This window comes from Drosophila navojoa, chromosome X (assembly GCF_054131105.1).
Source record: "Drosophila navojoa isolate 15081-1374.11 chromosome X, UAZ_NAV_1.0, whole genome shotgun sequence".
NCBI lineage: Eukaryota > Metazoa > Arthropoda > Insecta > Diptera > Drosophilidae > Drosophila > Drosophila navojoa.
The window spans coordinates 19792907-19816227 of record NC_142895.1 but is presented as its reverse complement, the minus strand read 5'-3'; the positions used below and the strand labels follow the sequence as shown (position 1 = coordinate 19816227).

General features: G+C 38.1%; 1 protein-coding gene across 3 annotated transcripts in view; it reads left to right on the top strand.

The window, feature by feature from the left end:
* The window catches only part of baz (par-3 family cell polarity regulator), a 52005-nt gene that overhangs the window by 19676 nt on the left and 9008 nt on the right, over positions 1-23321 (top strand). Inside the window, exon 1 of one of the 3 annotated variants that reach the window (XM_089262977.1) lies at positions 20788-21052. The exons of 1 other annotated variant lie outside the window; for it this stretch is intronic. In XM_089262977.1, coding sequence (XP_089119103.1) covers positions 20873-21052 — 180 coding nt within the window. In that variant the 5' untranslated portion in view covers positions 20788-20872. Of the gene's footprint in view, positions 1-20787; positions 21053-23321 lie in introns of those variants that run through there. One more of the 3 variants, XM_089262979.1, reaches the window with a different exon arrangement.

The following is a 23321-nucleotide window of genomic DNA, read 5'->3' as shown; positions in this document are numbered from 1 at the left end:
TTTGGCTCATTGGACTTGCGGCTTCTTGGAAGGTTTTATCGCTCTTCCTCTACCTCTACCTCGACCTCTCCCTCTCTCTCTACCTCTGCCCTTCTATCTTTATAGAAATAATCAATGATTGGCATTACAAGCGCTCGTAATCGTATTTGTACTCGTTTTCATACATCTTCTACCTCTCTCTCCCCCTACTCTCCCATTCATCTTGTCAGATTTCCACTTGTTTACTTCATTTACCCTCTGCTGCTCTGCTGCTCTGCGTTCTGCGTAAAAAGCTATTGAAATTTAAGTAGGCATTTAAGTAGGCATTCCTTTGTCTGAGCCGTGAATGGCCGTTGGCTGCTTCTGAGGCTTGGGCGAGGCATTTAGCATCTAAACGCTTTCTATTCCATTCTATAGTGAGCACAGTGCCCAGAGTGCCGTCTAAGAAGTATGAAAGTGTAATCAGATGTGAGTTGGCTAAGATTATCAGACTGCACTATGATTAGAGACCATGATTAGAGACTATCTCTAAGCACGTGCCCTTATGCTAAACGCTCTCTTATCTCTGTTGGCTTTGCGCTTAAGAATATTTTGGCATATGGCTGCATGAGATGCTGATAGCTCTTATGATAACACTCTTTCTCTCTCTAAATATATCCTATATGTGTGTAGTAACATGAGTTTGTATTGCTTACACTTCTAACTGTCGCCTGTATGGCGTATCTACTGTACTCTATATTCAATTACAGCTATCTCCGCTTTTACTGTGCTCGTTCTGCACTTTTGTCATCTGGTTAAATATCATTTACTCATCTTACGGCCGCAAGTTTTCTGCTCCTAAGACTTTTTCTTCCTCACCCACTCTATAGCTCTTTCTACGAACAATAAATTATATTGTTTTGGAGCTGTGTTGCCTGCGCTCAAAACTCTTTATTCATAAACAAAACAAGAAATGGGGATTCGCTTTGTTCTGGCTGCGTCTGGCTGGGCTCGGGGCTCACAGAATCTGAAACCGATTTCGAATCCGGTTACCAACATTTAATACTGCCTCTGCATGATAAACACACATGCACACACGCACACACTCATCTACCTTTCATGTTAATGATTTTATTAATAATCATGTTAATCATTTTCCATTGAATATTGTTTTTGTTTGCATTTGATATCGATTTGAGTTTTGCATTTCGCAGCGTCTCTTTGATTGATTGCTTGATTGACAGCTTCGCCGATTGACTGATTGATTGATTGATTGACTGACTGATTGATGGATGGCCTAGCTTAGCTGTGTGTGTGCTTTGCCTTGAAAACGCAACGCATTTCCGTCATTGCCTTCGTCACCTGTTGCCATCACTTTCACTCGTCTCACGCTTTTGCATAACTCCGCATCGCGGCGCCCCACTCCTCCCTCCTCGCCGGCCCACAGCAGCCGCCTCTTCGCATTGAACTTTGACCCGCTGGCGCCGCTTAACGCGCAGCATTGCGGAAACGCTCAGATGCTGCCGTCAACGGGCAAACGCAACTCCAATTCCAAAAGCAGAGAAACAAAAAAACTCGATTGCGCAATATCCGATTGGTTGTTGTTTTAGTTGTTGTTGAATTAGATAGTAGCATTAGTAACTATTGTTATTGTTGTTGTTGGTGTTGTTGCAGGCAAGTTGTCGGTGAACCACTTAAGCCGCTTAGCCATTTGCAGCACTTACATGATTTATCTTCGCTGTCTTTTTTGTCTGTAGGTCAGCAGCTCAACGAAGATGACTTGCCAGACTCGCCCTTGCTCTTTCACTCTCTTTCAGGCAGTCTCTTTCTTGCCGTGCAACTCCGTGCTGAGTCAGGATATTCGGCAGCTGCCAAAAAGCCAAGTTGCCTCGATTGATGACTGCTTTAGCGCACTTTGATTCTATATCAATATTTCAATTGATGGTTTTTACTTCTTTTTGTTCTCAGAGCACATATGCTACGCTATAGAGAGCATTAGTATAAGCCTCTAGTATTTAATGCAAGTTAAGATTACCCAAGACTTACTTAAGGAACTATGCTTAAGCAGCTCTTAAGTGAAATCTCAATTCAGAAACTTGTTAGCATTGCTTCTCTTTGGAATTAAAGCGGAGAGATGATTCCATCCATGTTACAAATGTTGAGATTTTATGGGAATACCGTATACCTGACCTACCAGCATACGTGTGTATGTATATGAGAAGCAGTCAAACTAAACTTACTCAACTAACCGGACTCGGGAACTAAAAGATGCTAGATGCTTCAAGTTTGCTATGCACTTTCTATTCATATAATGTGATATTATGATCTTGAGTTATGAGTGACTTCATTTTGACATAATAGCTAATAATACAACAAGAGCTAAGCGCTTCAAATTAGCTATGGACTTTATGCATAACCAATTCTTTATTTGTAAAGAAAGTTCATGAACTCTACCAACCGAACTCAGGAGCCACAAATACTAGACTCTTCACATTTAATATGAGCTCTCTTCTGGGAAAACCCAGGAGTCACATAATGTAATAATTTGATTACTCGCAACAGTTAATGCGAATGCTAATTACCTAAGCGAACTCAGGAACTACAAATGCTAGAGTATTCAATATGATATACAGTTTCTCTATATATAAAGCGTAATATATTGATATTATGATGTTCAGCTAACTAACCTAACTCAGCTGTTACTAGTGTTATAGTCATCAAATTTGGTATTTGATATATATGGATAAATTATGCTGCACTCACAAGGAGAAACATCTGCTATCGATCTAATCAACTCTACCAACCGAACTCGGTAACTACAAATGCTAGACTCTCCAAATTTGATATACGCTTTGTGCTAGAGATACGTATATTTTATAGATTGTGATATCATGATATTATTTCTATTATGTACATACTTTAATTATGATAAGCTTATTCTGCAGTCAGATGGAGAGACTGCAGCAATGAAACAGGAACTAGAAATTTGATATATTTCCAATATATCTCATATGAACTTGCCAAAGTTTGTTAAGAAAAAAGTCAATGGCAGTTGCTTAGTTGGTGTTATTAGCCGATTAGTCAGCCAGGGCACACTTTGCCATTGCCACCAACTGGTGGTTGTTGCCTACTGCCTGTTGCTGCCGCTGCTGCCGCTGCTGCTGCTGCTGCTGCCATTGGCCACGTCTCATTTCACTCGATGCTCTTGAGTGCCTTGTTTGGCTTCCTCCTGCCTGCTGCACGCCTAAGTGGATTTGCTGTCGCTGCGTGCGTTCGCCTTCCATGCGCTTTATTAGCCATCGTGCACCAGTTGGCGGCGTCTCTTGGCGTGTTTCGCGTTACATTTCCATTGCATATAGATAGAGAGAGAGAGAGCGAGAGAGAGAGAGAGAGACAGACAGGCAGACAGACAGTCAAATAGGGAGACAGTTCGACGGACAACGAAAAATGTTTTCTAATGTCAAAGACACGATCAATTACAAGCGGCCTAGTCGACGGCTCGTGACGTTATCGCTGCTGCTGCCATTGTCGTGTTGGCTGCTTGGGGGCGGCGAGAAAATGAAAAAAAAAAATAAACAAATTAAAAAAATTGGAGTATTGAATTCATTTGACGGAGGTGGGGCAGACAGAGCTGGCATGAGCCTAGCCCCCGAATGAGTCGCAGCTGAGCTGCATTGATTTGACAGGCTTTGAATGCAACGCAACAAACGTGATAAGCATTGCAGTTAGCTGGGATCGGGCATGAGCTAGCATGTGTAGATATGTACATATACACCTATGTAAATATGTATAGGTATATTTAGATACCATTATAAATCAATGTCCATTGTTTGGCCTGCTCGGAATAATGAGCATAGAGTACTCATTTCCACAAGCTAAACCCTACCCTTAAATGCATTTGCTTTTCATTTAATTTATAAGGAATTTCCATCGGACAGAAATGTAGCGAACGCCTCTATAAATTACAATTGAAAGCTCAACACCCGTTTAGGCCTGAAACATTGGCCATATATGGTCTCAGACGAAGTCATCTTTGAGGCACTGTGACTCACTGCCTTTTAGAGCCGACGGAGGTCAGAGGAAATTAACTTTTGCTTGAACTTTGCAACTTGACAATGGCCCAGAGCTGAATTCTGTTTGCCTGAAAGCTCTGAAACATAATGTTAACAAGGGTTATGTGATTCAAGATATATATGTATATGTATATGTATGTGTATGTATGTACATGTATCTGTTTGAGGAACTCTGTTCATATTTATGTTTATGAACTATAAAAACTCTTGGTTTCATTTATGGTAGGCTACAGACTATAGAATAATTAGCTGTAAAATACCTAAATACATACATATGTATATATACATATATTCAGTTTAAAATTATAATGTCAAAACTTGGACAAATATTCTCAATGAAATTCATATAATTAAATGATGTCAATCTATTTCTATTTCATTCAATTAAGAATCCTGATTTTGTAGTTAAATTCCGTTTATAATTTATTCTATAAGGAGAGGAAACTTCGATAATGATCAAGATAAGAAAACATAGATGTTCAGTTAGCCTCTCTTATATAACGAGAGTGGATGAGTAGAGAAATGTAGAAGAACTCTAAAGTAAAAATCCTTAAAGTTTTTATCGCAGTTAAATGAGTTCTCGACTGTTCACTCTCGAATCTCCACTATCGGCTCTTCACTCTCCTAATGAATAACCAAAATCCCAATCCAATTTAGTTTTGCTTGGCCCTTCCCCAAAATAGAGATAACTTCGTTATATCGATACACCATATCCTACCTACCCCAACACTCATAAATTATCGCTCTATTTCGAAACACTCACTAAACACACAATGCTGACATCAATATTCTCTTCTTCTTCTCCGCTCTCTTTGCAGGTAAGCAACAACAACTGATAAGCAGTCAAGTGGAAAACCAAAAAATATGAAATGTATTGGAAATTAGAAATCGCTGATAAGATGATGGCCAATAAATAATGAGTATAAAATGTGGTATAATGCGTGGATGACCCAGTTGAATGACCAACAGGCAAATGCCAACGGGCAACGGTGTTTGACAGATGAAATGTCTAGTCAAAGCTGACGCATGCCACAAATTCACTGAATCGTAAGTTGATGCCACACGAGAGCTTTTCTCTGTGTGCGTGTGAGTGAAGGTGTGTAGGTGCTTATCGATACATTCTTCAGCGCATTGCAACATTTTGCTGTTCCTCTTTTTTCGTTGTGCCCTACGTATCTTATCGTTGTTGTTAGTCATCATATCGTTGCATGTTGCAAGTGCGCTGCCGAACAAAATATTTAGGTAAATAGGCCAAAAGACAAAATAACATGGACAAACAGCAACGGCAACAGCAGCAATTGCAACAGCAACTGCAACAATACTAATCTATAAAGCTTTTGTCTTAGTCTAAGCTCTTAGCATGTGCAGCAACCACAAGCACAGACGCTTAGCCAAGACACACACTCACTACAAGCTGCGATGTGCGCAAGAGTTTCACTAGAAATCGTCAGATGGCGCTTGTTGAGCGCGTACATGTTTATAGAGTATTTCTATTAGAATAACTCCAAATTTAACTTGAGTTTTAGATGTTATATGTATGTATTTCTAGTTAGCTATATTATTTAAATTGTATATGCATTTTATTTGAGCCCATACATTTTTGAGTCAATTGAAAATGTTGCTATGCAACTATTTTTATATATATCTACCTATATAGTTTATTTGACTGATAGCAAGGTCGTGACATGAGCATTTTATAGCATTATTATTTTTGCTTGTATAGCAAATATGTGTGATTAGAGTTGTTGCTTAAACCGTTATCAATGCGATATGCATATACTATGTATATATTTACCTGCCTATTTGGCCAGAGGGCGTGATTTGATTAAAATGATATAGTAGTTGGAAAAGCCAAATGCATTAATGCTGTTCGCCACAATTTGTTATTGTTTGTGCACGCTTTCGAGTGGGCCGTCCGTCGATTGTTGTAGTGGTTACTGCTATTGTGGTTGTTAGTTTTTATTTTTTTCTATTCACACGCCAAGCGAATGCCGTAATGAGAGCGAATCATTATTCACACGCACTACATTCAATTGGGTTTGAGAAGCATGTGGCGACATCTGACGGCACACGCAGGCAACTCGCTCATTTAGCATGCTGTAAAACTAAATAAATCAAAGTTGCGCTCAAACTGTAACTTAAGCTTGCAACAGATCTTGGTTTGTTTTTGTTTGCTTTTTTTTTGGCGACTTTTTTGTGGTGACCTTGAAGATGGATGTCAAAACGCAGCGAAGCGCGACGTGCACGTGGTGTTGCATTGACTAGCGAACGAGCTAGTGTCGCTGTCTGTGTCTGTTTAGGATTTTTGTTTGTTGCTTAGCTAAATAATGTTTAACAGTGCAAAAAAAGGCAACAAAATCAAAACAAAAAGCATCGACAAAAATTAGGTGAAATGGTTAATGAACTTGCCCGCTTTTTGTTTTAGTTTAGGCCAACACACATTGAGAGTATGAGAGAGAGGGAGAGGGAGCAGGAGAGTGAGACGCCTTAGACCAACAGCAAGCCGCAATCTAAGCCGCCAATGGACCAGTCAAACCGCTTAGGCAGCGCAAACACGCGACTCCAAAACGAGACCAGCTGTAAAAAAAAACTACGAGTAGCACAAACACAATAAAAGGAAAAAAAAAAAAAAAAAAAAAAAAACAGCTGAGCGCTTGATGGGAGCGCAAACAAAAGAGAGAGAGAAGGAGAGAGAGCATGGCTTGGGCATGTGTTGAAACGCATTTGTCATAAACCATTTTGAAGCACTGATTGAGAATTCGCAAAGCGGCGTCGTGCCTTGCTGTTCGCACTTCCCTTTTTGTTCTGTGCTCATTAGTTTCGTGCTGTGGGTGGGTTGGTAGATGGCACTATATATTGCTTGCTCGTTCGCTCGCATGGGGTGACACACGGGGCTTTTGCCGAACGGAAGTCTTTGTGCGTGTGTATGTGTGCGCGTGCGTGTGTTTAATGAGACGTCAAAGTGTGTAAGTGTTCAATCAAATTAACGGTTCTTCGTTTTTGTTTCTATGATTTTGGCATCGCAAAGCTTTGGCTCCACTGATTAAGTCTGTGTGAGAGATCAGCTGACCGCAACAGTTGCAGAATCACTGTAAAGTCCAATTGGACTTCAAGCAAATGAAATGTAATTGATGAATAATTATATTTGGAAGTTCCTCTTTATGATTATTGTTTTCTATTGAATACAATTCATATTTGAATGCAAACTTCCCGTTTCATATCTAATTAAAATAGGCACACAAACACAAACAGATCCCAGCTAATATTTTTGCATTATTTATGCTTTTTAAAATTACAATAGAAAATTGAATATAAATACTTTAATATATGAATATGTATAAATGTTTGAATGTATGTGTGCATGTTTGTTTGAATACATGTATTGTTGCTGTTGTTGTTTTTAGCGGTTTTGGTTTTCTCTCATTAATTATGCCAGCGATGCGGAGGCTTTTCATGGAAAAAGGAAGCTTTCCAGTTCGTTTAATTTCATTACGTTTGCAGGCTAGAATTCATTTCACAACTAACAACAACAATCGTGTTGCACTTGCACTGGCCAATTCATTTTAATGCTACCTGCCTGCCTGCGGCCCAAAGGGGAAATAGCAAAGGAAACGATTGCCATCGCGTTGCAACGTTCTTGGCAATTATTTCCCTGCCCCTGCAACGTCACGGCGCGCCGCAGCGGCGACCATTTTTCCAAAGTAACGCCCCATCTGCCGCCCTCGGCAAATTGTCTGTATTATGTACTCCTCTATCTTTCTTTCTCTCTCATCCTCTGTCTCACTCTTTCTCACTCCGTCAGCTGTCATCATCCTTTGCTATGTTGAACCAGCAGATTTGCATTCTTCTTCTACTTCTTTAATGTCGTTAAGCAATCGAGTCGATTAGCTTTGCCATCAGCTTTGGCTACGTAACGTAAGGCAATAAATAAAGGGTACTAATTGTAAATTTTGTTTTCAAATTGTCTTAAACTTATTTAAAATATATTTCAATTAAACAAATTGCTCAATCAACTCAAGTAATTCAAAAGAATAAACTGCAAACAAAACTTCTAGTTAGAGCATTTCCTATTCGACATTCTCAAGCCGAGCTGATTTTGATTGTTGCTTTGTTCTGCTTCTTCTGCCTAGTTGTTTGTTTTTTCTTTTTTTTTTTGCTGATTTACGTTACGCTTGACAAACTGTTGCTGCTGCTGCTGGGCCCTACCTAAGCTTTGGGCCTTACTAACAGCAGACGCATTCAGCTGTTTTGTTGGTCATTCATTGCTGGCCAGCATTGACTGCCGTTTGACAGTCACTGGCGCACCGTGCACGTATGCATATGACTAGTTTGGCAGTCATTGCATTGCCCTGCTTGCACTTGTTATTTGCTCTCTCACGCGCCGGCATCTGGCTGCCTGGGCCTGCTCTCTCATCGTTTCGTTTACTGCACTCGCTCACCCTTGCTCTCTCTCTCTTTCTTTCTGGCGCTTGGCTCACCTGTTGTTGTGCTGCACGATCAGCGCTCTGCCAGCGTCGCTTTGGCTTGACTCTTGTGTGTGGTATGACTTCAGTTTAAAAACGAAACGCGAGCGCAGCGCACGACGCTGATTGTTCGCTCGCTCGCTCGTTCGCTCATTCGGTCATTACGTTATTCGGCCGCTACGTCGCGATGTCGTTGTCGTCGATGATTTGAAGTTTCGTACGTACCGTTGTGGCTGTTGCTCTCTTGTTGTTGCTGCAAATTTTGCGGTTACGCAGTTTTTTTTTTTTTTTTTTTTTTCATTTTTGTTGATTTAGTTTTTAGTTGTTGTCATTTATTTAAGACAAGTGCGCGTAATTGTTGTTGTTATTCATTTCTTTTTGATTCACATTGTTGTTAACAAGTGTTTGCCAAAGCAATTTTTGTGTTTGAATCTGCTGTGAATTGTATAAAAAGCAAAAACAAACAAACAAAAACAAAGTAAAATTCTAGAGTGAATTCATTCTTCTTTCTTTTTTATCTTAACTGAATACGTTATCTGTGTCTATAATAAATATAGAAAGATTCCAAGTTTTAGATAATGCTAATGCTTGCCTTTATATAAGGGGCGTATATGCAACTTCCTTTTATCTATTCTTATTATTATGCGACTTCTTTTATGTTGGCTTCTCTTGTTCTACGGCTGCTTCTGCTTCTTAGCGCTGCTTAGCTTCCCATGACGCGCAATGCAGCAGGAAGAAGCGCACAAGTGTAGGAGCGAGATAGAGAGAGAGAGAGAGAGAGAGACATAGGGACAGAGAGAGGCAGACGGTGAGAGGGCGAGGGCGGGCCGCATATTGTTGCGGGGGCAGGTCGGCAAGCGTCAGGAAGAATTTCAAGTGCTGTCAGTTTCCCAGGCATTATTATCATTATTTTTGTCTCCTCCTTTTCTTTTCCCTTACCTTTTTGATGGCTTCTTCTCGTGGCTACCTAAGCAAAAGTCACAGTTCGTGAGGATTTTTTTTATTATCATTATTTTATATGTATTTATCTACACACACACACATACACACACTAATTCCGTCGCTGCATTTTTTCAATTAAATGCGACAGCTAATAAATCTATTTGGGTCTTGGATTACGCAGCTGAGTGAACAGGCCGACAGACAGGCAGGTAACTGCAGCACCAGCAGCAGCAGCAGCCTTGAGATCTTTTAGCCCGGCCGACTTTCACTAGCCAGGAATGCAACAAGCAACTAGCTGCAGCAGCAGCAGCAGCAACTACAACAACAACATGCATCGGCAATCTGTTGCAGTTCTTGTTCTAGCTGCTGTTGTTGTTGCTGGCCTTGAAGGCTTGACCCACTGTGCAGCTTGCCACATACCTAAAGCTCAAATCATAAGTCAAACGGGTTACGATTCTAAGCAACTAATTGCCAAACATAAATCTACCCTGTAAACAAAAGATTTCAATCTTTCTATTGAAAAATGAGACCCAATGAGGCAAAAATAATTCACGAAGATGAAATTCCCTAGTTTTACTTGACATGTTGTATGTGATATATTTTGCAATATATTTCATATAAAAGGTTATTATACATTACATAAATCAGCATAAATTATTCCATTTCAACAGAATAATTTATATATAGAATTCAAAAGTTATTAAATAATGATTAAATTCTTGCTTTTTATTGTTGTATTTACCAATTAGTGCATATACCTGGCCTTGGGTCTCAGTGTATGCTGGGTATTTAAACGACGCCAAGCTGTTTATTTTCGTTACTTTGACGTTGTTTACTTAATCTAATCAATTCCATTTGGGTCCTTCGTAGATAAAATTTCTAACGCTGACTAAATATGTTGATAAAATATTTGTGCTTTATGCCAGAGATATTCCTCAAGTTAGTTCTTGTTGTTGATATGAAAAAATGAAATAAATAAATATATATATACACATAATTAAAAAATTAATGCAAAATGTTCAAAATTATATAAACATTATAGACCCACTTAGGTGAGTGCCTAAGCCTAATTGATGGCTAGAAGTGAATCAGACCATGAGTGTAGCAAACTGTATACATTAGTATACATTAGTATAGCACCTAGTTTCCGACTGGGAATGGTATTATGCAACGAATGGGTTGGGTACATTCATTATATGAACGAAATGAATATGAAATCGAATCGAATGCAATCAGTCTAAAGAATTTAGAATTTATTAAATATTAAGATTGTGATTATGAAGTTGATTCAACTTCAACTTCACATTGTGTATTCATGAATATTTGTAACTTATTCATCAATAGCTTAACATATTCATTAGTGGGTCAAAAACTGCTTAAACTAGGCAAGTACAAATCGAATATTTGCTAACTCGATTATAAGTATACTCATGAATATTTGAAGTATATGTATTTATGAATGTTTAGAACAGATCTCTGAATTTAACGATGACATTGTAGTGATTGATAGGTATTTAAAGTACTTGATATATGAAATTCTAGACATTTACAATATTTAGTTTTTCCATGAGTGCATTCATGAATCAGACATGTTTATTCATGTCGTCTCATTTGCTTTTGCTCTCAAGAATGCTGTTTGATCTTAAGTATATTCATGAATATTTAAAGCTTAAGCAGTGAATACTATGAATATGTGATTGTGTTAATAATGTACCATATTCGTGAATAGTATGAATACTTTGAATCACTGCAGCTCTCAAGAGCGTTCACCTCAATTAGAGCCTATTGAGCTCGACGTCAGCTACTGGTCTCGACTGCGGTAATCGACTTATTACCCAAACCCTTAAGCTAACAAAAAAAAAAAAAAAGAAAAGAGTAAATTCTTAATGCCGCCTTGGCTGGCCGCAATTGGCAACGATTCACGCAAATGAAACGAAACCAGTTAACAAAGCCGATGGCTCGCACATTGGGCAAAACAAACAACAGCAAAAAAGACCGCATTAAAGCAAAACGCAAAAAAAACAAATACAGCAACACATACATATACACTGAAAATGCACAGTTAAATGCTGAAGCGTACAAATCACGTCATCTCTCTCTGACAAACCCAACCCGTTCGCCCCCTGCATCCAGTTGCTCTGATTAACTGTACTTAGCTGTTGGCCGGCCGCAGATCGATTAAAAGCTGCCGCACAAAAATTGTCACCAGATGGCGCTAATCACGCGAAAGGAGAAGCCAAAGGCGACGGCAGCAGCAGCAGTGAGTGAGTGAAAGTGACAGTGAACTCGATTGACCCGTCGTATCTTCCGTATACCCTGCAAACGGGCGACGCAGAGCGAAGGATCGTTTGTGCGAGAGATAGGCGCAATTGTGGAACATGGATGTGTGGGTGAATGAAAATGTGAGAAAAGCCAATTGAATTAGTGGCAAAGCTTGTGGGAGTTGGGAGTAACAAAGGTTAGGCAGAGACAGGAAGATAGAGCTAATTAGAGATATGTTACAGACAGACTATAATGATAACTGATAACGCTGTTACATTATGTAAGCCCTATCTCTAACATGATTCCATTTGAGCTTTATCTGTAAATATATGGAGGAGCTTAATCGATTTACAGATTGGAATATATGTATCACAAACACGTAAACAGATATGGATATTTACAAGCAATTGTTATTAAAGGAACACCAAGTGTGTTTGAGGGCAGATAGATTACTAAGCCACTAAATGTAATACATATGTGCATGTGGATATACATATGTACATATGTATGTATATATTACATTTAGAGAATTAATGTTATGCTAGACTTTGATTAACATCAGATATCTACAAGCAGCTCTAAGCAGCTGTCAGTACACTTCAGGCTCTTTTACAGGGTATTTCGAGTGTCGCATTATATGGCGGCTGGCTTACGCATGCGAGTGCACATGCGGCGGCTGTTTAACTGTCTCGAAAGGGCGCACAAGACATACATCTGTATGTCTTGTTGTTGTTACTCTCTTTCCTTGTTGTTTCTCATTTCACTTTCGAGAGTTGTGTGCGTGTATGTGTGTGTGCACAGCATCTGTAATTATAATTGACGGCCGTTTCTTAGCTGTTTATGTGCAATTAAGCAAAAGCCGCGCATTTAAATCAATTAAATGTGTGTTACTCAATCAGCGGCGCCGAGGTTCAATCAACTTTTCGGGAGCCACCAAGTAGCTAACCGGTTCACACACACACGCACACACACACACACATCTATATATACGTATATGCGTGTATATGTGTAATCTATGAAAAGTCTGCCGCCTACCTTTACACATTCTCCACACACACGCACACACACACACACACACATACAAAGACACACACACGCACACACTCGCACACACACACACACACACATACGAAGACACCTAGAGAGCCGCTCTGATGCCAACATTTTCGGCAATCGCAATTACGAGTAAAGTTTGTAAGCGGCTTTTGTAGTTTTTCTTTTTCTTTTATTTTATTTAATTTTTTTTTTACAATTTTCCTCTTTATAAGTTTTGACTGTTGTTTTTGTTTGTGGCTGTAACTATTGCTGTAACACTAAGTGCACTTTATGAGACGCCATTTAAATGACGACATGCCAAAGAAAGTTATTTACCTGTTGTTGGTGTCTAACGTTTTTACATGTTCATTCAAAAGTTGCAGCAATACGTAATAGAGTTAGAAAACACAAAAAATACATACATATAAATTTATATATTTATATAGAGTTTTCTATTCGTGAAGCCTTTATCATTGATAATTCTCGTACCGGCCGTTTGTCATGACTAAACCATAACAATTAGTTTTTATGTGCTAGGGGCAGATCATTTAGTTCTATCAAAAATGTTTATTCAAATCGGATTGCTGTCCAGCTTGTTTTTTTTTGGGTAAGCATGTGAGCTAAGTAAATCTCAGCTGAATGTGCAAATATTTGTGGACGTTTCATAAATATTATTAGGTGTGATATAATAACAACTGAATGATTGTCCGAAAGAAATATTGATTGCCGCAGGTAGATAGATAAAACAACAACGATTTATGCTTAGGTTGTAAAACCATATATCGGGAATTATAAAATAATGTTCGCTATCAAATTAATCATAGTTCATCAAAACTAACAGAGCATGTATCATATATATCGATAGGATAGATAGATGTGAGATCATAGCCTAAACTAAATAACAGAATCCAAAATTTTACGAGTGTAAGGGAAGTAATATTAGAGAAAAACACATGGGAAATACAGAGATATGGATTATATTGAAATTACAAAATAATTTTGGAATCGTATCATATAAAAAATATATATTACAATCTGAAAATATGTATTAGAACTATTGATAGACATGAAATATTTAATGTTAGATAAAGTTTAGCCGGATGCACCAACTCTCTTAAGCCATAATAAATACAAAGATTTTATAGCAATACGAAAATAACGAGCAAAAGATAAATGCCAGAAATGATGTTCTCTCGCCAGAGCGAAGATAAGAAGAGAGAGCGCGAGAGAAGCGGAATAAGTCATGATATTAATTATAGTCAATTGATTCGCTTAGTTGAATCGCAGTTGAGCATTTTCTCCACTGCAACTTCTTGAGCTCCAGAAAAAAGAAGAAGCCGAAGCAAAAGCCATTTCAGCGAATTAGAGAAAGCTTCATTGAAACATTTCTTGAGCATTAAGTATCTCATTCAGTTACTCGAATCGATCAATGCGGCGGCTGCACAGCCTCGCTGCGTTGCGTTGTTTCCGTGTTAACTTCATTGATCGATTTATGATGTTTACGTTTGTTAGCGAAACTTGTTTAGTCATCGTTCGGCCAACAGCTTCATCTTGGCCTGGCCTGGCCTGGCCTGGCTCCTCTTGATGTCTGTGTAAATTCTTGCTTTCGTGATGATTGTCCCATATGGCACCTGTTGCTGGAGACATTCGTTGCGGTCGAGTCGAACCCGCTTTGCGCTGCTCAACGAACTGCTACAGGTAGAGCAGGTGCCCATTGTTCGTCTGGTCTAAAGGCAATTAAGTGCACTTTCATATGAACGCGAATGAAAGAAACCAGACCAAAAGTTGATGAGCCGCTAGGTTAGCATTAAGCTAGTTCCCTTGCTCTATAGCTAGAGACGCGTTAGATCTAATGGAACATGAAATACTTTTCATTTTTCTCATTATATCAGAAATTAACTTTGTTTTGCTACGACATCAAGTTTTCGAAGAGCTTCAACGTAAATTTTCTATTTTATGCCTTGATTCGTGCTGGTTCGTGTCACGGCAGAAAACTGTAATACCTTCGAGTCTCAACTCTGCTTGGCTTTACCTCTCTGGTACGATGGGAACTTGAGTCACCCAAAGCAGTCAACTTGAATGTTTTGTTGCCCTCTGATCGCAATTATGTCTAAACTTTCTTGTTCAACTGCAGTTGCTGTGATATTTATACGTATATATATATATATATATACCTTATATCTGTGGGCTTTATGTTTTTATTTGCTATTTTGTCGTTTGTTAGATTTTCACCGCTTGTGAAATGTTTTCTAGTTCGTTTTGTTGGCATAGTTTAGTCTCTTTATGGGCGACCTCGTCGAGCGCGTCATTGTTTCATATGAAATAACTGAAGGTTTACCCATAACAAATTCCGATGGCGATAAATGCTTTCGTCTAGTCTCGCTGACTAAGCTAACTGTACAACACCCACACCGGGAGTCCCACAACAGCCGAGACCCACCCGCCCAGCTCCAACTCAGACATGATAACGCTAGAGCTCTACGTGTTGGACGAGAAAGTACATGAGAAACTTGTATAATTCAAAGACCTTTGACAATTATCCGTTATTTGCGTGTTATGCAGCTCATGTTGTTTATATAAGTAGAGTATACGAGGAAAATGTATGACATGATCTTATGTATTATTAGTTATTGATTTGCGAACATGAGAGTCGATGGTTAGTATGACAAAGGAATATTTCGTAACCCTAGCACTTATCGATATTATTCAGTGAAGCGAACTTGATCTATGGCAGCTATAGGTCTGTTTTAGGTATGCGGATCAGTTTCAGAATTAGAATTTTATTGCGAATCTGAAACGAAGTCTATTTATATTTCAAGATACGCAAATCTTATCTAAAATATCTCAATTGAATATTAACTGTTGCTAAGCATAGTGGTTCGTCGTAGCTCTGTCTAGCAGACACTAAGAAATTTCAAGTCTCTTCTGCACATTTATTATTAATCGAGAGCAAGTGGCAAAAGTTATCGATGATTTGAAGTTGACTTGATCTGCGTGCTCTATATATGGAAATATGGGTGTTTGGGAATCAGAGACCTGAAAGAAAGTTCTACTACAAAGATCTAAACACTGTTCACGGTATGCAAATCTTATCTAGTATAGGAATTTGTCGCAGCTGTTGTGCCATATATCATCTACATAGACAAAGATGTTTCAACTCTAACTGTTCTCGCTACCTTAATCACTTTTATATATCTATTCATATGCATCTCTCTGGCTGTCCAGTCGCGGCGTCTGCTATAACTCACATTGGAAAGCATTCGCATTAATCACCTTGGCAAACGGTGAATTCACTTGCCATTGATTTTTATTTTATTGCCTCTCCGTGTGGCGTGTCTTTTCGATAAGCAAGCGGCAATGATTAAATTAAAAAAAAAAAAAAAAAGTAGAAAAGAAAATATAGTAAATAGAAAACATATTGTCTTGCAGTGTTTGGTCAGAGCTACGCTGATAACAAGACAATAGAGTGCGTCATCTGAGGGACTCTTGAGTTCGTTATCGATTTCAGTGAAAGCGAAAAAAGTTATCGATAAAGTCGTTGCAGGCCTTTACAAGTTGTGATAAGCTTATCAAACACTTTAGCTAGCTTCTGCTCAGCTGTTGGTCGTGATCAACTACAATATGAATGTGTGTAGTTTAGGGCGTGACCACGCCTCAGTAGCATGTCTTGTCAGCATGCCTATGTTTCAAGTTTCGAGAACAGAACGCTCTAGCAATTGTCTGCTAATAACTTGTGTACATATTTTTCCTAACACGTTAATCGAATGCAAATCAGCTGAACACCTCTCTGTGCTCTGTGCTCTGCGCGAGTTTGGTCACACTGTGATCATCGCTGTGTCTGGGCGTAGAGCTGTGCGCCAAGCCGTGCTCAAGTGGCCCGCAGCTGTTCCTTTCACTTGGCCGCTCACATGGCAAGTATGTGGCCTATACGAGGGCTGTTCCAATGGAGACTCTCTGGACTTTGATTTCAAATAAAGTTTTAAGAGTTCTGAAAAAGTGTAAAATAATTTTCTTGTTTATAGTCTTCATTATGGAAGTTGGCTTGGAAATACTGAAAATAAATAAGAGCCTGACTTTAGAGCAGTGTGAAAGCCCTCCAAACAGAAAAGAAATATTTTCTATACAAAACTTGAGACGTCTCGATGAAATATAGCTCCATTATCCATTTGAAAACATTTAAGCAATTGTCTTCTTCGTAGGCATACAACTAGATAATTGGTCTATAACAAAAGCTTCAACTAGATAAATGCTCTCTAACAAAAGCTAACTGATTCAAGGATTATTGAAAATCGACAGACCCATTTCTTATAAGAAACTATTGAGAACAATTTCGTATACTTTACTCTATAGATCATTTTGCTTGTGGTGCATCATTAAGGAGCTTTAATGTGCTTTTCTTTCTTTGTGATTATTGTATTGTTGTTAATGATAATGATGGATGGTTCAAGGCAGATGTATAACCAATGCTAAAACGATCTTTAATGGTTAGCTTTGCGGTTAAGTTTCCTTGGCCATCTTGGCAATCTTAGTGTATGAGTGCACCTCGTGTACTCGCACGAGTAGACTCAGACAGACACACTCACACTCACACTCACACTCACACTCACACTCACAGTCACACTCGACGCTCGATTTGCACCCATGATTGTAGCTAACTATAGCGTTATTTGAATCAACAAACAGCGAAATGCGCTCGTTGCATACCTTTAGCTACACTTCATTATGTATATTGCTATCTCCCTCTCTCTCTCCCTCCCTCTCTCTCACTCTCTTGTTCACTCTATGTGTACTTCTCCTGCCCCCTTTTGCATAATGACAACATATAATTTGGCCTTTCTTTTTGCTAGCTTGCATATTTCTTGGCCGTCGACGATCTTGTTGTTGTTGTTGTTGTTGTTGTAGATTTCTTCTTCTTAACCAGCTTGGACGTCGCCGTCGTCGTCGCTGTCGTCGTGGGTAGTTAAGTCTGATTGCAAATTATTATGGATAGAGCGTCGGAACGGACCACCAGATGAATCGAATCGGCCGCGTACTCAGCTCCAAAGGGTGTGGGCGTGGCTGCCTCCGCTCGCAGAGTCGGTTGCATGCCGCCTGCAGTTTTTCCTCCACTTCTTTGTATACAGATTTTGTATTTATTATTTCGTTCCCCCCCTCCCCCCTCCCTCTTTTTACCATTTTCGTATCACAAAAGTTTTCATGGCATTTTATGCTAATTTACGATGATTTTTTTCTTCTTCTTCTTCTGGCTTTAGCGCTTGCCGTTTTTTAATTAATTTTTGGACTCCGCCCAAAGCGGGAGAGGCGCAAGCGAACGCGTTGCCTTCACCGAGTCCATTGTCAGTTCATTATGATAATAAACCATTTCTTATATTTGCAGTTCACTGTAGTAGTAGTAGTTGTTGTTGTTGTTGTTGTTGTTGTTGTTGTTGTAATTGTGCAGTTTCTATGCATAGAGCGTAGTTGGAGGTTTTTTCAATTTGTATTTTCAATGTGTGCGCAAGAAATCGTAAAAGGATATAATGGTCAGCGAAAGCCATATTCTCTTGTTATGAAATTGTCGAGTGAACGAAATGAATACCCAATGAACTCGAAAAATGAATTGAAAATCCTCTAACTGCTTGAATTACCGAATTTATTTTTAAATAGATAATTCTATAGATGAAAATTGATTGTTAAATTCAAAATGATAAATTTTATATATTTTATCACATACAAATACATTTGTATATATGTATATAACTAGATTTATCATAATTTATGCTGACTTTTCTTTTGATCTGACATCAAAATGAATGCAATTCATGCTTGAAAAATAGAAAGATGAAAGATTATCGTCGACATTACAAGCTCGTACGATATACATATATATACATACATTTATATTTATTTCACTACCTTCAATATTGTTTGCATTAATATTTAGCTGCTTAAGGCCATTTCTCTCCATATGCTGAATATTCAAATTAATTTTCACTATACAAACTTTTCTTAGATTTTTATATTATATTTTTTATATTATATTTTTTACATAAATATTTTTTAAATAAATATTTGATGTATATATATTTTAAATATTTCTTATAAATAAATAAATATATATATATATATATATATATATATTTTAAATATTTCTTATAAATATATATATATTTTTTATATAATCAATTTTTAATTATAGAACCTCAAGAACTTCAATTGCCAACAACTAAAATAAATCATTATATTTTCCTATTAGCTTTAATATTCTACGTAACGTGACAGCCGATAATGTGCGTCACGTAACGCACGTGTCTCACATTACTCACCATACGTTATACGTCATATGCGATACACAACTGGCTAACGTTAACTTGCTGACGTTCGCTGTTATGCGTTACGTTCAAGCACGTTAATTCGCAAGTGATTCGTAACGTTCACACGGCGCGTATGCGTAATATTTGTCCATTTAGTTCTAGCAAACTTCACAATCTAGATTGCGTTAAATGAACCCTTTGGCTCCCAGTGACTGGCCAAAGTTCTGTGCCGAAATCATTTATCTTCGATCCGAAACTAGTTCAGCTCTGACTCAGATCATTTTCGCTAATTGTTACAGTTGTTTATTAGCGTATTTAAGTGGCGAGCCGAGCCGAGTTTGCTTTCTCGCTTTATTAGCTCTACGCAAAAAAAAAAAAAAGGTCGAATAAACCTTTCGCATGTGTGTACACAGTTGTGCGCTTCTATACATGTGTGTGTGTGTGTGTGTGTACTACCTTAATTGGCAATGTTTTTTGCTTGCTCGCTTTTTTTTTTACATTTTCATTACTTGCTGTTTACGTCGAAAATTTCTAGTAAGCAAATAAATCGCTAGCGCCACGCCCCGCCTCGCTCCCAATCCCTAGCTACAGAAGCTGTGAGCTTTCTGCCTGAGTGCGTTTGCAGTGCTACCAAATGGGTGTCCCTTGTTGTTGTTGTTGTTGTTTCTGCTGCTGGTGTTGTTGTTTTAGTAGCACAGGTATAGCTATTGCCGTGCGTCAGTCAACGTCACCTTTACTACAGGTGTGTCTGAGCAAGTGCATAATCAATGTGAATTTCTGTGCGAATTGAGCTCAACTTGTTTGCCCAGCCTCGGCTGCCATTGTCAGTTGATTTCCACATGTATGTGTATGTGTGTGTGTGTGTATGTCTTGACATGCTCTAAGAAAATAAATATATATGTATATGTATATAGAAATAGTTTTCTCGCATTTTTTTTTTTGATTTTAATGCAAAATGCATGTGAGACGACAAATGCATTCATAGAAAACATTACAGCTCTGGGAAAAGCGGCCAACAGAGAAAAGCTAGACAACAGTCTCAAATATATCCTGTTTACGAGCAACTGCTGCTGCTGATGCTTGTCAGATACCCTGTAAGGGAAGTAATAGAAGCTGTCTGTCGGTTTGTTTAGTTTCGCTAGATGGCATGTTATTTTTGGTTCTGTGAAACGTAAACAAATGCCAGAGTTACGTCTTCTGTTTCGGGGCAACTCAATCAACAAATCGAAAATGCTTTTGCTCAATAAATTGGCTTGAATTCGTATTGGAAACTCTAGACATTTTGCCTGGCCAAACATTTGGTCGTAAGTGAATGAAATCAAAAACGTAATTTTCCTGCTATCAGTGCTTGAGTGATTTCTCAGATTTCATTGTTTACTGGCAAAGAATTTCTCTGTGTTCGACTGCCCGATAAAAGCTCGACAGGCGAATGGCAGCTACTGCAGTTGATAAGCCGATTGCATGCGATAAGGCAGCAGCAGCGGCAGCGGTGGCTGTGCTTGCCACATTTGCAATTGCATCATCGATAAGAACGGTAGCGCGAGCGCGTGTAACTTGAGTGATATTAATCAAAGTAAAAATAAAATAACATCAATATCTTTAGAGTTCTGAGACGGGGTGCAATGTGCCTCAACGTGCCAATTGGCATTGCCAAGAGTGAAGAACGAGCTGCGAGTGCGATCTGTGACTTTAGCTCAAAATGCTAACTGTAATGTGTAATGTAACTAACAACGAAACAGCATAAACAATATTTAAACAAAGTACGTGTGCTACAACAACTACAATAACAACAAAAACAACTCTAGAAAATACCAAAGATCAAAGATCAAAGATCCAGCATTGGAATATGTTCGACGTGCCGCCCAAGTGTCCAGCGCTGGCTAACAAACTGAGCGGGCTCTTTGGCTGGCGCCACACCTACAAGGTGGCTGCCAAGCATGAGGGCATACCCCATGGCAGTCTGCACAAGTCCTACTCCCTGACGCTGCCCAAGCGGCCGCCGTCGCCCAGCTACGCTTGTGTCAAGGTAACTCTCTCTGTCTCTCTCTCTCTCTCCCTCGACCCCCTCCCCCTCCCCCACCCACACTAATTAATATGTGAGCAAAGACTTGAAGCTTAACTGTTTTGGGCATGTCGCACGTTCATGTTGACAGACACGCCCACTTAACAAAACGCCCGCACACACACACACACACGAATATATGCAAATATTTTATGATAGCTGATAGCCATTGTTTGCCCATCGACGCATCATTTCCATTGACAAATGGCCATAATGAAACAATCAATGGGCTATGAAGAGGGTCAACAAACACCAAAATGAAACAAAGCCAGAAAACAAAATCAACAAGCAAATGCACAGTGGGGCAAATATTTTCAATAATATGTTAAAATAATAAATATAAATCTTAAGTAATTTAATATTCATATTAATAATTAAATAATTTAATATTAATCTTAAACAATTTTAAATTATTAAAAAAAGTTGTTTGTATTTGCTTAAGTTGTTGGCTTAAGTTAATATTCTATAAATACCTATATAAATCCAGAACTTGGATTTATTTTTAAAATTACTTGTTATTGTTTATTCAAATCTATATATTATTGCCAATGAGTTATTTTTTAAGCTGATTAATTTATACATAATCTAAATACTTGTTACGTTTATTCTTATTAATCTTTATTTATTAAATGTATATGATTTGTATTTTTTTTTTTTTTTCAAATTTTTTTACTTAAAATTTTTTAATTTTGTTGCCTTGCTTTTTTTTTTTAATTATAAAGGGGTATACTTATTTATATATTTTTATATGTTTATATTTATTTTTATATATTTATATTTATTATTTTTATATATTTATATTTATTTTTATATATTTATATTTATTATTTTTATGTATTTATATTTATTATTTTTATATATTTATATTTATTATTTATATATTTTTATATTTATTATTTTTATATATTTATATTTATTATTTTTATGTATTTTTATATATTTATTTTTTTATATGTTCATTTTTTTTAAATTATTATTTTTTTAAATTTATTTATATTTTTTCAGTTAAATTTTAATAATTAAAAAAAAAAGTTGAATTTAAATTATTGACGCTTGGAACCCACTTTTTAGCATAGAGAACTAATTAATGAAAAAATTAATTAAATTTTAGGCTTCAATATGACTCGGTTTACTCCTTGTTTGATTTGCAAAGTCAAGTTTTAATACATAGTACAAATTAATTATTAACTTAGTTAATGAATCAGTTCATCATAAATGTTTGCAGTCAATTATTCTTTAAATACAATATTCTTACGTATTTTTATATAAATGCATATACTGATTCGATTCCTTGGGCTTGTTTTTGCCAAGTTATTCAATTGTTTAGCCACACTGTGCGCTTGCCGTAGCCAAAGACAAACAACAACAAAATATCAAAGCAATAACAAAATCAATTTGTTTTGCCTTTTACTCTCGCTGTTTTGAGAATCGATAGAATTCACGCTCTTTGACCCATAAATCTAAGAAGTACTAGAACAACGATTTGTTTTTATCTTTTTCGGTTTACTCTTGCTTTTCCCCCCTCCCCCTTGTGTTTGCGGCAAATGAAAAGAGCGAAAACTAGAAAACAACCTTCCAAATTGTTGCGTCAAGTTGACGTTCCAGTTCTCCAGTTCAGGGAGCGAAGCGCACGCTCTGCTGCTTCCATGACTGGTTTAATGGCGTGATGCAATTGTTGTTGTTGTTGCCATAGTTGCTGTTGCCGTTGCCATTGCTGTTGCTGTTGCTGGCCAGTTTTTCGGCATTTGGCATTTGGTGTGTGTGTGTGTGTGTGTGTGTGTGTTTGTGTGTTGTTTGGTATTCAATGGAATGCCAAGCAACAATGACGCCAACTTGGAATTGGCTTTTAGAGTTTGGCCCGCTGCAATTTTCGTTTTGCTTTTTGGTAGGCTGGAGGTCGCCTCTATACTTCGCAGTCTCTCTAAATGGCTTCCCAGGCAGCTGCCTAAGCCATCGGAGCCACCTGAGCTGCGTCACTGAGACTCAACACATGGCCAATTGGGCAATTGTCTTTTGTGGCCCGGAAGCGCAAGCGCATGCTGCACTCTCCCAGGCTCGTCTTCGGCTCCGATTGGCTGCGATTGTGTCTTGCCTTGTGGCTGGCTGTGCAAAACTTCCGCGCCGCCGCCAGTTAGGGGCACCGTTTGTATGTATGTGTAGTGGACTCATTATGCAAATAGTTCAAATGCTTTCAAGAACGGAAAACATAAGATATATAATTAATAATAAATAA